The sequence below is a fragment of the Myxocyprinus asiaticus genome, chromosome 25 (genome assembly GCF_019703515.2).
Source record: "Myxocyprinus asiaticus isolate MX2 ecotype Aquarium Trade chromosome 25, UBuf_Myxa_2, whole genome shotgun sequence".
NCBI lineage: Eukaryota > Metazoa > Chordata > Actinopteri > Cypriniformes > Catostomidae > Myxocyprinus > Myxocyprinus asiaticus.
The window spans coordinates 7,664,476-7,683,789 of NC_059368.1; the positions used below are offsets into that span (position 1 = coordinate 7,664,476).

Genomic DNA, 19,314 nt, shown 5'->3' on the forward strand with positions numbered 1-19,314 from the left:
TATGGTGGTCCACAATTTTTTTGGCTGATTTCTTTTGATTTTCCCATGATGTCAAGCAAAGAGACACTGAGTTTGAAGGTAGACCTTAAAATACATCCACAGGAACACCTCCAATTGACTCCAATTAGCCTATCAGAAGCTAATTGGCTAATTGCCTAAAGGCTTGACATCATTTTCTGGAATTTTCCAAGCTGCTTAAAAAGCACAGTTAACTTAGTATATGTAAACTTCTGACCCACTGGAATTGTGATATAGTCAATTAAAAGTGAAACAATCTGTCTGTAAACAATTGTTGGAAAAATTAAAATTTTTGCACAAAGTAGATGTCCTAAATGACTTGCCAAAACTATAGTTTGCTAATATGAAATCTGTGGAGTGGTTAAAAAATGAGTTTTAATGACTTCAACCTAAGTGTATGTAAACTTCTGACTTCAACTGTGTGTGTGTATGTATATATATACATATACATATATACACTACCGGTCAAAAGTTTTGAAACACTTACTCATTCTTTATTATAATTTTTTTTCACATTTTAGAATAATAGTAAAGTAATCAAAACTATGGAATAACATAAATGGAACTATGGGAATTATGTTGAGGCTAAACAAAATCCAAAATAAATCAAAACTGTGTTATATTTTAGCATCTTCAAAGTAGTCACACTTTGCCTAGAATTTGCAGACATGTACTCTTGACATTTTCTCAACCAACTTCTTGAGGTATCACCCTGGGATGCTTTTTAAACAGTATTGAAGGTGTTCCCATCTATGTTGGGCACTTTTTGGCTGCTTTGGTAGTATGACATTCCAAACATAGCCCAAGTCTGTCATACAACGGCTTGGTTCAATACGCAACATTTTGCTTGACTTTAACAGTTGTTGCAAACACCGCAGATTACTACCAGTTACTAAAATACTGTTAAGTCAGCTATAACACAGAGGCATTTTTCTTACTGTCATGTTCAACTACAGCACCTGCTGCTTGATAACTGTGACCTACTTACCACCAAACAAAGATAAGACTGCAGGAATACAAGATAATAGATACTAGGACAAGTGAGCATGCACACTAAATAAACAAATCTAACTATAGAAGTTCTCTGAAGCACAAGAAAACAGCTGAACTCAGGACACATCCACACTCACATGTAGAAGTAGCTGACCCAAAAAACCTCCGGTGTTTGTTGTGACAACAAATAAGCTTGTAAACCTGGGCTAGTGCAATTAAACTCAGAGTTACTATTGGTGGGGCCTGGGTAGCTCAGCGAGTATTGACGCTGACTACCACCCCTGGAGTTGCGAGTTCAAATCCAGGGTGTGCTGAGTGACTCCAGCCAGGTCTCCTAAGCAACCAAATTAGCCTGGTTGCTAGGGAGGGTAGAGTCACATGGGGTAACCTCCTCGTGGTCATGATTAGTGGTTCTCGCTCTCAATGGGGCGCATGGTAAGTTGTGCATGGATCACGGAGAGTAGCATAAGCCTCCACATGCAGAGTCTCCACGGTGTCATGCACAATGAGCCACGTGATAAGATGCGCGGACTGACTGTCTCAGAAGCGGAGGCAACTGAGACTTGTCCTCCGCCACCCGGATTGAGGTGAGTAACCGCACCACCACGAGGACCTACTAAGTAGTGGGATTTGGGCATTCCAATTTGGGAGAAGGGATGAAAAAAATAAAATAAAATAAAACGGAGTTACTATTTGTATAAGTATTCAATTGTTAGGTTCATATGGAGATCACCTGACTTGTTGGATAAGGCAAAACAAACAAGCACTCTGTCTGTGCTCTGTCATAGAACTCAAGCTTAGTAGCTCAAGGTGATGTGCAATGTTGTGCACAATTACAGTTAATGTTTAACATGTAAATATATTAAGACTAAGTAAAAATCAATACTTCTTTCTTTGTTCAAATATAGATATATTGCATTGTGACATTATTTTCATGAAAATTAAGCACACTTTTCACCCAAATTCCCATGACTGTAATGTATTTGGATATTTAACTTTTGAGTTCTCATTATATTTAATGGTGTTTCACTGTATGGTACTGTATACTGTAACTAAATTTTTTTTTTTTATTGTATAAAGGAAAAGTTCACCCAAAAATGACAATTATCTCATCATTTACTCACCCTCATGCCATCCCAGTATGACTCTCTTTCTTTTGCAGAACACAAACGAAGGTTTCTATGAGAATATGTGAGCTCTGAAAGTCCATACAATGGAAGTGAATGGTGATCAGAAGCTCCAAAAAGCGAATAAAGGCAGTATAAAAGTAATCCATACGATTGAATCCATAAACTTCTGAAGCAATCCAATCAGTTTTCGGTGAGAACATATCAAAATGTAACTGATAAGTTTACAAAAAAATAAAAACGTAAAAATTTAATTTTTTCACTACACATCTGGCCATTGTAGGCATGATCATGATTTTAAGCTTGAGTGCAATCAAGATTTATACTGAAAACGGAGTTATAATTAGCTTTTTCTCACCCAATATCGATTGGATCTTGCTTCAAAAGACATGAATTTAACAGCTAGATTTGTATTGATTACTTTTATTTAAATACAATTATTATTTAATTATATACAGATTTTACAATCATATTTAATCAAACTACACAATGATCACTGCAAAACATTATAGATATTAGTTTTAGTTTTATTTTTGTTAATGCATGATTTCCTGTAAATCTGCTTTGAAACGATGTGTGTTGTGAAAAGCACTATACAAATATAAAATGACTTGACTTTATGCTGCATTTACATGCTTTTTGGAGTTTCAAAGTTTAGATCACCATTCAAATTGCATTGTATGGACCTTCAGAGCTGTAATATTCTTCTAAAAATCTTTGTTTGTGTTCTGCAAAAGAAAGAAAGTCATACACATCTGGGATGGCATGAGAGTGAGTAAATGATGAAAGAATTTCAATTTTTTGGGTGAACTACTCCTAGTAAAAATAGCTATAATACAGTTTATTTAATTAAACTGAACACAAATTAAAAGTATTACAACAAACTGCCAGATATTTCACAACATATAATTTCTTCACATTACAGTATTTGTGTAGGAGATGTTATAGTTATATTGATGTATAATCAAGCTTTCATTTACTTTAATTTTTTTCATATTTCTTTGGATTTTGGTATGAGATATGAGATTCGGTAGCATAGCTCATGCAGAGACAGTTAAAAATTGATTTACAGATTTTAAATGGTGAAATCAGGACTACTCTTACAGATGATGTCACTGAGGGAAGGCAAAGTATTTTTTAAGCAATGTACACTAAAAACACACTTTAGGCCTGTTATAAATGCTTTTGGTTATGCATTATGTTGCCTTGGTACAATGATGTATTGCACTTAGCCACTGACTGTTTCAAGTTACTCTTTAGGTTTTGTGCACAGACAGCGCTGTCTTTCCCACAGTCTGTGTCTGGTGATGAATCACAGAGCTTTAGTGTGTATCTCACATTGCTGTCCTGGTCAATGGCCTCCCACTTGTAACTGCATATACACAAAATCTCATTTAAAACCAGATTTACATGATCAGAATGTATTACAGTTGCATGGCAGTCTGATGACTGTGACGTCATCCAGTCAGCTCCATCTACAGATAGTTCGATTTGTGACTACTTTCAAGGGACACTTCACCCAAAAATGAACATCATGTCATTTACTTAAACTCGTTTCATTCCAAACCTGTTTCTAACTTTTTTTCTAACTTCAGTCACCATTCACTTTGCATGTATTTTTCATACAAAGAAAGTGAATAGTGACTGAGGCCATCACTCTGCCTAACATCTCATTTAGTGTTCCATGAATGAAAGTTAAACAGGTTTGGAACAACACGAAGGTTGGTAAATGATGACAGAATTCGAATACTAACCCTTAAAATGAAATTATACTGATATAATATAATAGTGTGTTAAACCTGCCAAGCTAGCCTAAATGCTAAAGAGCCAAAACTACTTCTCAAAATGACAATGCAATAATCAGCTTCCTGCATCATATTTAAACACATGCATTTATTTCTAAACAAGTGTTTCCGTGACATAAATCAGTGTTTGGCAGCAATGATCAGTCTTAAGGGTTTGTTTATTTATTATTCTCACTTGCACAGATCCTGGAACCATGGGCTGTCATCCGACCCCACTGCTGATGATACACACTGAAGCAATATCAAAGTAGATACAACACTAGCAGAGACTCGGCGAAGGAGTGCCGATCTATAAACACGCAAACGACTCATATTTTATGTCAAAAAATAAACTAGTGCGCACAGACCGACATGATACAGCAATCCTCACTTTACTGACCATGTACTAACAGGAACCACTCACGGTCACATGACGGGACGGCGTGTGGTATAGGTCACGTGGTAAATGTTAGGGAAATGGGCGGAGCTTAGTGAACCACTATTTTAATTCCGCGGATTATAAAGTTTCTCAGTGTTAATAATCTATTTTAGAAAACATTAGTTTTGAACATTTGATGAGCCATCACTGCCTCGTTTCCATTACCGTCAAAAATCTCCTACGATTTAGGTCTAAATACAGGTTAAATTTACACTCATGTATAAAATATTTTGCCAAGCAAGATTTAGCAGATACAACTGTAAAATCTTACTCTTCTTATTTACAGCCTGTAAAACTAAGAATAAGGCCTATAGGCTATTATCAAACTTCAAAGACACATTAGGAATAATTCAGTAGAAAATATCCAGAATTTTGGTGGTCTTGAAATACTTACAGAACGAAATGTAATTAATTTTAATTAATAATAAAAATTTGCAACTCACATAAAGAGTTAAAAATGGTCTTTCTAACGGAATCGCTTCGTCACGTGATACCTGTTACTTTTATCATCGCTTGTGCTCGTGGGCCAATCACAGGTGTGTCTGTTCCGATCACACTATCCTTACTTTTGTATTAATCACTTTATAGTGACTGCTGGGGCATACATTTATTTGTGTGATAGGCACCACTTCTTGAAAATAATATATTTAAACGATTATATTTTTAAGTGCATAAGTGTATCAAAAGACACAAAATACACCTTCTAAATTTTGAATGGTGCTCAATGGATTTTGCTGTCTGAGCCGTCATGCGCCCCCTGCACGAAGACTGCTTTACAATATCATAACAATGTTATGTCCTAGGCTAAATTGCCACACAATATTTGCCAATGAGTCATCGTTACGGAAAATGTTGAGCATATTCCGTTTAGAGAGCTAAGATATATTCCATATACTAGAACATGATCATAATAATAACAGTCAGGATGGCCGAGCGGTCTAAGGCGCTGCGTTCAGGTCGCAGTCTCCTCTGGAGGCGTGGGTTCGAATCCCACTTCTGACAACAGTTTTTTTTTTTTCAACATATATTTCCCAACACTTTACAATAGCTCTTTATTGCATGCTCCAACTGAACAGAGTCTAAACATACAAAACCAAACCATTTTTTCTTACAGCACATTCAAACAAATGTCAAAAAGTTATTCCTTGCAGAATTACAACACAAAATTTTTCTGATGTCTATTCCATTAGGCATTCACATCATAAATGTAGACTTTGTCAGTTTATAGATGTGTGAAAAGCTGAAGTCCACTCTTTGGACATAAAACTAGATTCTATCATCAAAATGATGCAACTCCTATGTTCTCATTTGGGACAGAGATTTTAAAATCTCAAGATTTTAAGATCTTTTGTGACAATAGTGTTTGAACAATATAATGAGTCATTTGTAGACTAATGAGACCAATTTGAAAAACTTAACATATTCCATAAAACAAAAACTCAATTTCAACAGAACACAATTCTTCTTATAGAGTCTCACAACTGCAAGGTAAAAAAATAAAAATAAAGTTGTCAATCCAGCCATTCCAAAAGTGACAAACGATTCCTGGAATGCTGTGCCAAGCTTAACTTGGAAACTGAAATAGACCAATGGCAAAATAAGTTCACCTAAATATGGTTAAATTTCTAAAGAGTAAAATTATACTGTAATCAAAATGGCTACTGTAATTAGTTTTTTTTATACTCACAAAGCATGAGCGTTCTCACATCAGCACACCTAAGAAATGAAAAACAACAATAGCTTAGTAAAGCTATTCACTTGAACAAAACAAATGGAATACCATGTTGTGGGAATGGTTAAAGCTTAAAATTAGTTCATATGCACTTTCTCTCAAAATCATGGTTAAAATCACAATTGTTCAATATTACAATATTTTGTATATATTTAGATACACTCAAAAAAAAAATAATAATAATTTTAGCCTATTTATTTTAAGGTTTACCCATTTCAATTTCGTACACTTACATCAAACTGAATTGTTTAATGTTTCCCAAAATTAAATGAATAAAACTTAAAATATTTAGTTTTTTTTATCCTATTAAATAAAATGATTTGACTGAAAATCTAAAACTTTAATTGAATATTTCATTTTCTAATGGATGATTTGAACTTAATAGGAAAATCAGACAACAAAAGGCTGTGACACTGACAGGCCGTGGCTCTGACTTTTAAAAAAAGATGTTCTCCCCAAATTGGATGCCCAGTTCCCAATGCGCTCTAAGTCCTCGTGGTGGCGTAGTGACTCGCCTCAATCCGGGTGGTGGAGGACGAATCTCAGTTGCCTCCGCGTCTGCAACCGTCAATCCGTGCATCTTATCACGTGGCTTGTTGAACGCGCTACCGGGAAGACATAGCGCGTGTGGAGGCTTCACGCTATTCTCGGCGGCATCCACGCACAACTCACCACGCACCCCACCGAGAACGAACCACATTATAGCGACCATGAGGAGGTTACCCCATGTGACTCTACCCTCCCTAGCAACCGGGCCAATTTGGTTGCTTAGAAGACCTGGCTGGAGTCACTCAGCACGCCCTGGATTTGAATTCGTTACTCCAGATGTGGTAGTCAGCGAACCAGGCTCCCGCCTTTTTTAATTTTTAATTAACTATTGCAATACAAATATTTTGGGGCTACCCAGTGGACACTGGAAACTGTAGCACCATAGCTGTTAGAATTTTTTTAGGTTTTTCAAACACGTTTAATCACAATCCTCCAATGAGATCAGGTTGAAAATATGATTTTTATGAGGTTTTTTGGTCACTGCATAATTCTCAAAATTCTGTTTATTTCAGTCTTTTAACAAATTCACTATTACTTTACAATGTAAAAAAGTAAAAATAATGAGTAGCTGTGTTCAAACCTTTGATTGTTAGTGTATGTACTGTAGACAACAAAGAAGGAAAAAAGGGTAAATTATTAAAAGTTGTACTTACATTGTTTGTTACCTAATGCTGGACCAAGCTTTGCCATCTTCATAAGTCCAAGATCATCACTGCTTTTCCAAGGGTTTATAGTGTCTTGCTCCACTTCAGAATCTTGAGATGATTTTTGATCAAACATGGATTCATTTGACACATTCCCCTTTAAAAGGACCTCTTGTGAATTTCCAAGGACAGAAGCAGCTTGGTCAGTTTTCATGGATAAAACTTCTGACAAATCATTCACAATGCTTGAGATGGCTTCTTGCGAGTCCCAATTAGGGCCCAGCTCTTGCTGAAATCTGATTCCAAGCATATTATCAATATAAGTGGCATGACCAGCATCTACCAACTCTTTGGCAAGATTTTGGTTTCCTGTGATGATGTCAACCTCCCACTGTGTTTCAGAAACATACTGTCGGAAGCGTATCTGAAGGTTCCTCTGACACATTAAGTACTGGAAGAAAACGTTGGCATTATCAGACCAATCCTGACCGCTGGGTTTAACTCCTCTGAGTAAACAATGGTAGGTGACTTTAGGCAATCTAGAGAGTTCCTCTGGAAGTTTTTGTAGTTGACAAATATCCTTTTGAGACACAACAACATATTGTCCATAGTCAACCAAGTTTATGAGCACAGATGTAAAATCGCACTGCACTATCTCAGCTCTGCACCACTTTTTCTTCTCTGCTGATTTCACCAAACAGCTTGCACCAGGAATTAAACAAACCTCTGGTAATGGCACCAGCACTTCTGGAAGATTCTCAAGAATGCTCGAGACAGTTTCTAAGATCAAAAGCAGGTCCTCCAGAATAATGTAAAATTCAGCTGGGGTGGTGACTGCCGCTGCATATCCTTTATATTCAAAGTTCATTTGAACAGGTGCATGGAATAGGGTATGCATCTGAGTTTCGAGGTCCAAACTGCTCTCTGAAGAACTATTTGATACAGGAGAGTGGTCATCAAGAACAAGCAACACATCAAGATTTTTCACAGATTCATTTTCTTTTCCATCCTGCTGAGGTAGCTTAGCATTGCCTGGTGACTTTACAGAGGTTTCAAGGGCATTTGGATTGAAGGTTGAGGCATATTCCTGTGTTCCAGAGTTTCCTGAGTTTTTGGTCACTGAAATGCTTGGGTCACATGGTAGTTTGAAGTTAACTAAGGTCTCTGGCTTTGAGCCATTTTGTTTCTTCTTGTAGCTCCTCTTCCAAAATCCCTTGGGTTTACCATGTGTCGGCAAGTAAGTGGATGCTTTCTTTTTTTTCTGACATTTTGATGATGATTCACTCTTGCTTTTCTGGATGTTTGACTTGCTTTCGAGTTCACTTTTCCTTTCCTGGAAGTTCAACTCTTTAGTCTTGTGTGTGGAAGAATCATACATCTTGCTTTTATCCTGGTGTACTGTTGCACATTTGTCTTGACCGTTTAACATTACAGCAAGATCTATCTGCTGATCAACATCATATCGTCTTGAGTCCTCGTTTGTGTGGCCGCCCTCAAGAATCTGAATGCTCACTTCCCATGAATTTTCAAGCTTGTGAATAAATTTAACCATTAATGGCTTACCAATGGCTTCTTTGATAAAAGACTCGTCGTTTTCAAAAGAGTGAGGTGTTGCAAGCGTACAGGGAATGCTTAATCTGGGCTGAGACAAAAATATACTCATTAGCATGTGAACGTTCTTTCTGTCAACAGTTGCCGTATTACCGTAGTCAACAAACTCAACTGTCAAGTGGCCACAGCTTGACACAGTGGTGACAACAGCTCTGTACAAAGCCAAGTCTTCTTCATACTCCGCTGCGACAAGGTCCCCAACTTTTACTTCTGATACCACATTTTTCATACTCTCTTTGAAGCCAGTGTCATTTATTTCCTCACCCATTTGAAGGATCCTTGGTTCATCATCTTTCATTTGAACAAAGAAACTTCTAATAGAACTGCAATGAGAGATGAAGCCTACACCTCTAGAACCAGGTTTAATTTTTATATCAGGAAGATCACCAAGCTTTGGTAAGTCTACGTTTGAATGCACCACTTTAGGAGAGCAAGATGTTGGTTTAATTGGTCCTTTGTGTTGTGGAGGTTTAACAGGTTTCGAAGTTTGCTTACTGCCCTGTTTGATTTTACCACGGTTGTTCTCTTTGGAATTCACTATTCTGGCCACACTGCTGCCGTCCGCTTTTTCTTTGTTGGATTTGAAAGAAGGCTTGCTGTCTAATGGATCACGGTCTTTTAAATCATGAATTGCCATGAGCTCCCTGACTTTTTCATTGATGTGCACACATCCATCATAAAGATCACAGATGAAATGTCCATTGTCCTTTGTCACAAACTTGGCCTGAAATGACTTGTTGAGAATGGCTGTCTCAAGCCATGCATTGACTTCTGGTAAATGCTCAAACTCAGGAACATTTGAAAGACTGCATCTCAGAGCTTGCATGGGCGTCATCAGCAAATCAATAGCCCTTCTGGGAATTGGCATGACATTATTTTTTTCCGAAACTTGCTTATTCCCATAATCTACAAAGAACACACTCACATGCTGATTAGACTGGACGGGTTGTGTCCGAGCCCTGTACCACTGGTCATCACAAAAGTATTTGGCAAGGCAAACGTTACCTTTGTCCAAGTCAGATGTCGTAATCAAGAGCTGACTTTCTTCAGCAACTCTCTCCATCAGCTTATCAATGATCTCAGTGTTTTTATCTAGCTGAAAATAGATTTCCCACGGATTGGAAACATTAGTAACATGCACCAATTCTTCGCTTCCAGAATGTACGCCGAATGAAGAGTAAACAAATGAGCGAGGGTACGTTGATGAAAGTAGTTGCTTCGGAGTCTGTATCACAGCAACGCCTTTCTCTACAAGGAATGTAGAGGCCTGCTGAGAGGGTGTATGAATGTCAACCACATTGAAGAGACCTTTTCCTTGCTCATAAACCTGGGAAAAAACTTTGCATAACATACTGGGTGAATCCCCAGACATAAGATTCCTGAACAAATCGCATGCTTCTGTGCTCCATGAACTTTCTTCTGCAGGTTCAATCAGGTTTAAACTGCATCTGAAAGCTTGTTCGTTTAGTTCAAAGAACTGTGGTGCAAGAGTTCGAAAGTTCTGCATCCTATCCTTGATCAATATTCCATAATCAACCAGAATCACATTAAATTTCTCATTATCTTCTCCTAATATGCATGCTCGGTGCCACCTGTTATCGTGTGGAGATTTCACAGCACAACATACTGCGTGTGCCTCGAGCATAACTGTGTACGTTTGGTAGAACGTCTGCATCTCTTCCATCAGTTTGTCCAAACAGACTTTCGAGCTCTTGTTTTGGCACCAAAAATCAGATGGCGAATTTATGTGCGAGCAAACAACGCTCACTTCAGATCCAGGTTTAAAATGGATTGCTTTGAAATGCTCAGGGACAACGACCTTTGGTTTTGGTGCCTCATTGGGAGTACTTTGTTCAGTGCTATTCTCTCGCACACATTCTAGCTTCTTCTGTGAAAGATTTGGCTTTAAAGACGTGCGTTTACAAAAGCTCACCACATGAGGGCCCCTTCTCATTTTGTTTTTCTTCATAGCATTTCCCCCCTTGTCTTTACATTGCTTCTCCAATTCAATAGATACTAGTGCCGGGTTGTATCTCCAGTACTCTGCCATATTTGCTGCGGTCATGATTGTTGCAATGCTATTATTATTTTCAGCTCTTTTCTCAAATAGGTCAACAATGTATTTATCATTTTTCTTGTGAATGATGTGAACTAACAGGGTTTTGTTTGATGTGACTTGCCTGAAAAAATCAGATGATGCAGTCGGCCAAATATCCTGAAACGGAGCAACATGCGCCAAAGCACAGTTGAGGACAAATTCTGGTTCAATGGCAAACTTCTTGGGAAGTTTCTTGATTAACATGGCTGGCACCTTTTCAGTGTTCCCGAAGTCAATGAAAAACACCTCAGCACCTTTTTCCAAAGTGTCTACTACGAGAGCCCTGTAGTAATGCATGTCTTTTTCGTACATCGCACCGCAAAGTGCACCAGGTACTGGGTCTTCAAAAACCTCCTCGTGCAGCTGCACTGTGCTGAAGTATTCAGTCATTTCCTTCATCATGCTTTCAAAATTTGGATTTTGTTCTTTCGTTCGTATCCAGAAATGTTTTGGATTCTGCACATGCACCACATATCCCTCAAGTATTGAGCCCTCCTTGATTGCTTCCAGAGGAACAGAATCAGACTTTTGAATCTTTTTCGTCTTTGTAGTGTACCACTTTGAAAGTATGTCATGAGGAACACTGGGCTTGCTCTCAAAAACGTCACTTCCAAACGATTTACCAAAATCTTCAACTTGCTTCTCTGAATGCTTCTCAACAGTGCTCAAGGTGACCAAGTAGAAGTTCTGATCTTTGCAAATGTCATTTATTCCAACCTCAAGAGACTTTCCCAACAAAGCACTCTTGAGAGCCTCTAGTTGCTGGTTTTTAATGGTATCATCTTGTTCAGCCAAGCATGAAAGTGAACATGGGAAAGCCATGATTGGTGTCGAGAGGAATTCTAATGGTAGCTGAAGGATGTTTTCAAGTTTCACTGACTCACAATATCCACTGTCAACAAACACAACTCGGACTTGAGAGTTGACAGGTAGGCATTGCACAAAACCTCTGTGCCATTTTTCATCCTTCCCTTTCACTGCACAGAGTAACCCGAGATTTTCAAGTGGTTTATTGCTCAAGTAACCACTACCTGGCTCACATGCAAGAGCCAATTTGTCTGACATTTCTTGCAGGTCTTTTCCCATGGATGATAAGCGACAGTAAAATAAGCCAGGGTTTACAGCTGCCGTTACAGCAACTTGTACCTTCTGACCAACTTTCAGCTTTAGGCCATTAAGTGAAAGAATCTCTTCAAATCCTATCACGCTTGAAGATTTGAAGCAATATTCTTGTCCTGTTTGCTTGTCAATCAACAAATCAGGGACAGACTCTTTGATTTGCTGAACGGGTACCTCTATAAGCATCTCAACCAGTAACAGAAATGTACTGGTATCTATGTGTCTCCCTTGCCTTAGTTTCAGTAAGTCCCTATTAATCTCTGGCACCTCAAGTATGAGGACTTGGAATGGCAGAAGTGCGTGGATGTATCCTTTGATCTGGCTGCCTATCAAGGACAACAAATAATTCTCTGCTGAACTGCTCCATTGCTCCTGGACTGGCAGAGTATTGGCAAAGAAACCGCAGACAACCTTTGGTGGGAGCATTAGCAGAGTTTCGGATATAGGGGACAAGTGGCTGGACCCAACAGTCAATATATCTCCATGGTCTTGCAAAAACACATGAAACGAATCTCCCTGTTGGTTCTGGACTCTTCCTCTGTACCAGCGACCAGACTGGGCATCTTTTACCAGACAAAGTTCTCCAACTTGAACAGAAGCTTGAGTTTTCACAGCATTCTGAATTTCAACTTGTAGAATGTCGTAGTCTAATTCACAGATGGTCATATATTGACCCTGAAAGTGTACCAGTGTGTCCTCAGGACTGAAGTCAATGTGAGTCAGCTTCAGCTCCACGGGCCACAGTGCACATGGAGCAGGGAGCTTTGACTCATCTTTTAGCCTAAAATGAAAATTAAACAACACTATGAAGTCATGATAATATAAAGTTCTGTTCATAAGTGTACAGACCCATTCGCAAAGTCTGCAAGATGTTTATCATTTTATAAAAAATAAAATTAATCATAAAAATTGAATCATTTTATTTAGTATTGCCCTACAGCTATTTCAGCTGTATCGGATATTTTCATTTAATCCAAAAGGCAAAATAATAACTGAATGAACCTGTAAAAACCTTTACATACCCTTGGTTCTTAATATCATGTTTTTTCCCCCTCAAGGATCAATGACTGTTTGTAAGATTTTGATAAGCTTGCGCATTAGTCCATCGTTTTTACTGTGCAGTGAAGCGGTTCTTGACAGTAAGCCTCCAGTTACTGTAGGTTCTTTGGTTTCCTTGCATGCTATGCATGTTTGAGTTTTTCCACACAATGGCTCAATGATGTTGGGAACTACTTTTTTACTGTTGATACTAAGAACAACTGAGGGACTCATACACAAATATCACAAAATGCTGCAAGCAGTCATTGACACTCGAGGAGGAAACAACATATTCAAGGGATAGTTCATGATGTTCTGAACAGTTATCAGTTATAATTTTGTATTGTGAAATACACTTAAATATCTGCAAATCAGTGCAAAAAAATAAAATTCAAATACGTAAAAAAAAAAAAAAAAAAAAGCTAAACATTGTACAGATTTTGCAAGAGGTGCTGCGCACCTTATTTTATGAGCACAACTGCACTTTACATTTTCTAATTAAACTTTTGAAACTGACCAATTACAAATTATGTTTTCACACAGTTGGTCAAAGTACGTTACATCACAAACCAGGTGGACCACGCTCCTCCTGCATTATCACTACATCTACTATAATCATGATCATCCATGTGTATGTGTTTTATGGCTTAAAATAAAACAACCAGCAACTAAACAAGGTAGCGTTATGTAGCTGGATGGCATAGATAATGATTTGTTGAAATTAAAGAGTGACTTGTGATAGTCTTTGAAGCATCAGTTGGATGGCACATGCTGTATTGTTTTCCAGCAAAAGTGTGTTTATCACTTTGTAGCTGACATGGAGTTATAATAGTTTTTTTCTTTTAATATGAAATTATTTTTTTGTGCTATTTATCATATCTGTGGTAGGGCTAGTGAGAATGTTGTCAGGGCAACCAGGCAAGCAGAAAAAAAAAACCTTATTGAGCAGTGATGGGACGATATTTCAAATTTCGATATATTGCGAACCCAAAAAATAAACCATATTGAGGCAAAACTCAATATTTCGATATTTGAAACACTGTTTCCTGTCCATGTGATCATAAATGAAATGACCCGTCAAACATCACAATCTCGGTCACTTGATTTTACCCCTACTGTGCTTTTTTTTCCACACTGTTTACAGAGTTCACACAAGGTCCTTTAAGTGCTTAAAGTGCTTGAATTTAGCTCTTAGAAATTTAAGTACTGGAATACCTGAAAAATCACCTTTTGTTAAAAAGTGCTTGAGATTAAAATGGACCATTTTTTTCGTGCAATATGTGGACAAACATGAAATCCCGCACTCCACTTTCATTGAATAATGTGTCTTTTAATACCCCCTCTGTTCTTTACAGTCAGTTAAAAAGGTAAAAAGAAATATTAATCACAAATAGAACGGATGCGCTGAAAAAACGAGACTTCTCTCACGTTAATAAATGAAGCGCAACAGCTGTGCGAGTCTGTAAGATGCATGTTCAATTCTTACATTTACAGTACCATTATAGTGCTTGTTATACAAATGAATGTAAACTTAATGTAATTACTTGTAAATTGTACACATTATTTCAAACATTGCCAACACATTATTATTTATACAATTTCAATAAATAATATTCATTGATAGAAAGTAGAATTTTTAAAAAGTTAAAATGTGATTATAATAATCAAGACAAACAAATTTGTTAAATAATAAAAAAATAGATATACATTTTCACATACTTTTCAGGACAGGTTCTGTTCAGTTCTATTGCTTTTTCTGCACCTAATCAGCCCACTATTTTTGAAGGCTCATTTGTTTGTGATCTTTTCTTATAGTGAAAGGTATATGAGAAACTCTTATTATTTAAACTTTGAGCATTTATATTGTGTATTAAAGAACTTTATTTTGATGAGAAATTATAATGTGCATTTTGCGCAAACATTTTTCAAAAAATAAACACAATTTTCTGCTGTACTTCGTCACTTAAGTATTATCATATTGAATCGAGATAATATCGTATCGAGAACCTCATATCATATATCGAACCGAATCGTGAGATAACCATATCATCCCATCCCTATTATTGAGCTCTGCTAACATATGTAAACTGATATTTTCAATGGCCTTCAAATTTGTTTCAATCATCCACAAAAATAAAAACTTTATTTCTAGTGGCATATTTTTGTGCGAAATAAAATATAGTTTGATAAAACAATAAAAAAGTTGCAACTAATTAATTATCAAGTTTTCAATTTGCAATAATAGCTGAAAATATGTGGCTATATTGTAACTCCATGAAAGCTATAAATTCATAAACACTTTTGCTGTGGGGAAAAAATCATTATGATTTGTGCATAATTTTCAACCCATTATAAATTATGCTTTTAAGATTATCACAAGTCACTATCACAATTTCAACATGAACTTATATGTTATATTTTACATGTACCTTATATGTTAGATATCTTTACCTTGGTGACATACGTATATAAATCAGCAGAATTTGCAACAACGATGTTCAATACATCACACAAAATCATAAAAGTTTGCAAGACATAAAAACACATGTACATGATCAATGAAGGTAAGAAGTATTGACAATGCAGTACTGGCCTAATAGAGCAATTGAAAGTTCCGTCAACTGGCCCAAATCTCTTTCACACTGGCCCCAGGCCAGTCACCCATACTTATTGTGGACTGGATGCTTGTTGATAGTGGGGCTGTAGGTCTATTTGTTTTTTTTATCAGTCCTCTAAACCTACACATACACTCACCGGCCACTTTATTAGGTACACCTGTACATCTACTTATTCATGCGATTGTCTAATCAGCCAATCATGCGGCAGCATTGTAATGTATAGTTCAACAGATATGGGTCAGGAGCTTCAGTTAATGTTTACATCAACCATCAGAATGGGGGAAAATGTGATCTCAGTGGTTTCAAACGTGGCATGTTTGTTGTTGCCAGATGGGCTGGTTTGAGTATTTCTGTAACTGCTGATCTCCTGGGATTTCCACACACAACAGTCTTTAGAGTGTAAAGAGAATGGTGCAAAAAACAAAAAACATCCAGCGAACGGCAGTTCTGTGGGCGAAAACGGCTTGTTAATGACAAAGGTCAGAGGAGAATGGCCAGACTGGTCCAAGCTGACAGGAAGGTGACAGTAACCCAAATAACCACGTTACAACAATTCTATTTAGAAAAGCATTTCTGAACGTACAACATGTTGAAAATTGGCGGATGGGCTACAGCACCAGAAGACCCTCCGGGTACCACTACTGTCAGCTTAGAACAGGAAACTGAAGGTGCATTGGGCACAGGCTCACCAAAACTGGACAGATGATGATTGGAAAAACATCACTTGGTCTGACAAATCTGGATTTCTGCTGAGGTACACAAATGGTAGGCCCACTGAAGCCTCAGTTTTTTGTTCTTGGCTGACAGAAGTGGAACCCAACGTGGTCTTCTGCTGTTGTACCCCATCCACCAATGTTCAACATGTTGTACAGAGGGGATTATCTGAGTTACCATAGCCTTTCTATCAGCTCGAAACAGTCTGGCCATTCTCTATTGACCTCTCTCATCAACAAGATGATTTCGTCTGCAGAACTGCCGCTCGCTTGATGTTTTTTGTTTTTCGCACCATTCTCTATATACTCTAGAGACTGTTGTGCATGAAAATCCCAGAAGATCAGCAGTTACAGAAATACTCAAACCAGCCCATCTGGCACCAACAATCATGCCACGTTTGAAATCACATTTTTCCCCATTCTGATGGTTGATGTGAACATTAACTGAAGCTCCTGACCAATATTTGCATGATTTTATAAATTACACTGCTGCCAAACAATTGACTGATTAGATAATCACATGAATAAGTAGATGTACAGGTGTACCTAATAAAGTGGGCTGTGAGTGTATATCTTACACAGAAGATTTTTGATTATAAAAAAAGATACCACACTTATAATTCTGGGTGGTTGCTAGAGCAGGGCTCCAGATAAAAAAAAAAATAAATTAAAAAATGACTTAGGAGCCAAACTGAAACATTAACGAGCCAAATGGCTGTTTTTAGTAGCCAAATCACAGATTTTCTCGTTTTAGATTGCTGTTCAGAAACAAGATAGAAAGCCAAAGAAAAGGAAGTCAGCTGATAACCCATTAATCAGAGGTTTAATTGTTTGTTTGTTTTTAACGCCATGCCAGCTTCTATGGCTATTTCCATGGCGAGAAATGTGTAAGGAATTCTAAAAAAGGTTTTTAAAATCTATTTTTCCTAAAAACTCTAAAATTGCGTTCGGTTTGACTTTGTTAAAAATTTATTCCAGAGTGCTGACTGAATAAAAAAGGTTTCTCACAGGGTTAAGACCAGTACAGTCTAATAAAACATGTTTCAGGTATAATGGATTCTGGCAGAAGGTACATGTTGGTGAATCTTCTCCCAATATTAAAAACTTGTGTGTCATCCTGGAGTGACCTATTCAACAGCGGGTGTAGACGATCTGGTCCCAGTGATTTGAAAACAGAGAGGAACTTTTGCCAACAATATGGCTGATTTCATGGAGTTTGTTCATGGTGCATTGATCCCACTCAGTTTGCCATTTGTTTTTAATATATGAATTTATTTTGGGTTTTAGGTCAGTGGGAGGTATTGGACACTTTTTGAAATCCGCTGATAAGGCCTCTTTTGCAGCAGTGTCTGCTTCCTCATTTCCTGGGATTCCACAATGTCCAGGTACCAAGCAGAAGCAGATATTGAAATTTTAGGCCTCCAAATCCAGCATACTGCATAGAATCTTTTCAAGCATTGGGTGATAATTTTTTGAAGATGACATTGCCTGAAGACATGATTTTGAATCTGAAATTATCAGAAAGTTTCTCTGTTGCATAGTCTTTATGAAGTCCAGTGCTAAGACGATAGCGTTTGCCTCTGCTGTAAAAATTGAGCTGTGATTCAGGATAGATATTCCTTTTTTTTTATGGTTGATCACAAATGCAGATGATACATGTTCCTCAGATTGGAAATATTTCTCTAATGAAAAGGAGTTGTTGTTGAAAGTAATTTGGGTGGGTTTCAGATTTTTTGTTTCTTGTTAAGTCAAAGACTATTTTGGGTTTTTTAAAGTTCCAGGGCGGAAATTGTACTGAAGTGTGTCTGATCCAGTATGCTCAGATCTACTTTGAGATTTAGTAAATGTGGTTTGATCCGTAGTCCAAAAGGACAGATATGTCTTGGTTTTTGTTCGTATAGGCTTGACAAAGGGGTTGAGAAAACAGGATGGTAGGCTGGGTTCTCTTTGTTGGTCTTCAGCTTTGTTTTATACTGTAGGGCTAGTTTGAGGCGTCTGTTCTCCAGAGAAAGTTAATTTGCTTCTACATGCAAACTTTGAATTAGCGATGTCCTAAAGGCCCCTTAAGCCAGATGTATGCCTTGATGATATACTGTGTCCAAGAGTCAGATATATGATTTCCTGGCTGATCCATAGACTATACTTCCATAATCCAGGCGTGATCGAATTAGTGCTCTGTAGAGATTTAAAAGAACTGAACTTTCTGCACCCCATTTTGTTTTAGCTAAAACCTTTAAAATGTTCAAGGCTTTAAGACATTTATCTTTTAAAATCTTTATGTGAGGGATAAAATTCAGTTTACTCTCAAGAGTTATTCCAAGGAATTTGGTTTCCTTAACAACTCTGATGTGTTCACCATCCATGAATATCTCTGGGTCAAGATGAAGAGAGCATAGCTGGCAAAAATGTACACAAACCATTTTAGTCTTTGAAAACTTAAAACCATGATACTGACCAGGACTGCATTCTGTTAATTTTCAGCTGGATTTTCTGTTCAATGTTATTCATGGCTTTACTTCTGTACCAAATACCAATGTCATCAACATAAAGACTGCAATGGATACCCGACGGCTTTTGCAACGCCGTTGATTTTGATACTAAAAAGGGTAACTGATAAAATGCTTCCTTGTGGTACTCCTAGCTCTTGTTTATGAGGGTCAGATAGGGTATTACCTACTCTGACTTTAAAATGTATGTCTGATAGAAAAATAGCATTAAAAATGGGTAAGTGTCCTCTAAAACCTAGTTGATATAAATCCTTTAAAATACCGAACTTCCAAGAGGTGTCATAAGCTTTCTCCAAGTCAAAAAAGACAGCCACTGCATGTTCT

The 19,314-nt window shown here is 37.4% G+C and overlaps 2 protein-coding genes and 1 non-coding gene across 3 annotated transcripts in view; 1 reads left to right on the top strand and 2 right to left on the bottom strand.

The window, feature by feature from the left end:
* LOC127415590 (cation-independent mannose-6-phosphate receptor-like) overlaps nt 1-4,285 on the bottom strand; it is a 68,353-nt gene extending 64,068 nt beyond the window's left edge. The window contains exon 1 of the mRNA XM_051654360.1: nt 4,119-4,285. Within this exon, the coding sequence (XP_051510320.1) occupies nt 4,119-4,149 (31 nt within the window). The 5' untranslated portion in view covers nt 4,150-4,285. The remainder of the gene's footprint in view (nt 1-4,118) is intronic.
* A 995-nt stretch (nt 4,286-5,280) lies between these two features.
* trnal-cag (transfer RNA leucine (anticodon CAG)) lies at nt 5,281-5,363 on the top strand. The gene has a single exon. It is a non-coding gene; the product is annotated as a tRNA-Leu (tRNA).
* Nucleotides 5,364-5,536: 173 nt separating this feature from the next.
* Nucleotides 5,537-13,303, bottom strand: tdrd15 (tudor domain containing 15). Its single transcript, XM_051654361.1, has 4 exons — nt 13,230-13,303; nt 7,296-12,895; nt 6,049-6,077; nt 5,537-5,937 (listed from the first exon to the last, which is right to left on the bottom strand). Exons 1-3 carry the CDS (start codon nt 13,301-13,303, stop codon nt 6,064-6,066), a joined length of 5,688 nt encoding a protein of 1,895 aa, XP_051510321.1. The 3' UTR covers nt 5,537-5,937; nt 6,049-6,063.
* Nucleotides 13,304-19,314: the final 6,011 nt, after the last annotated feature.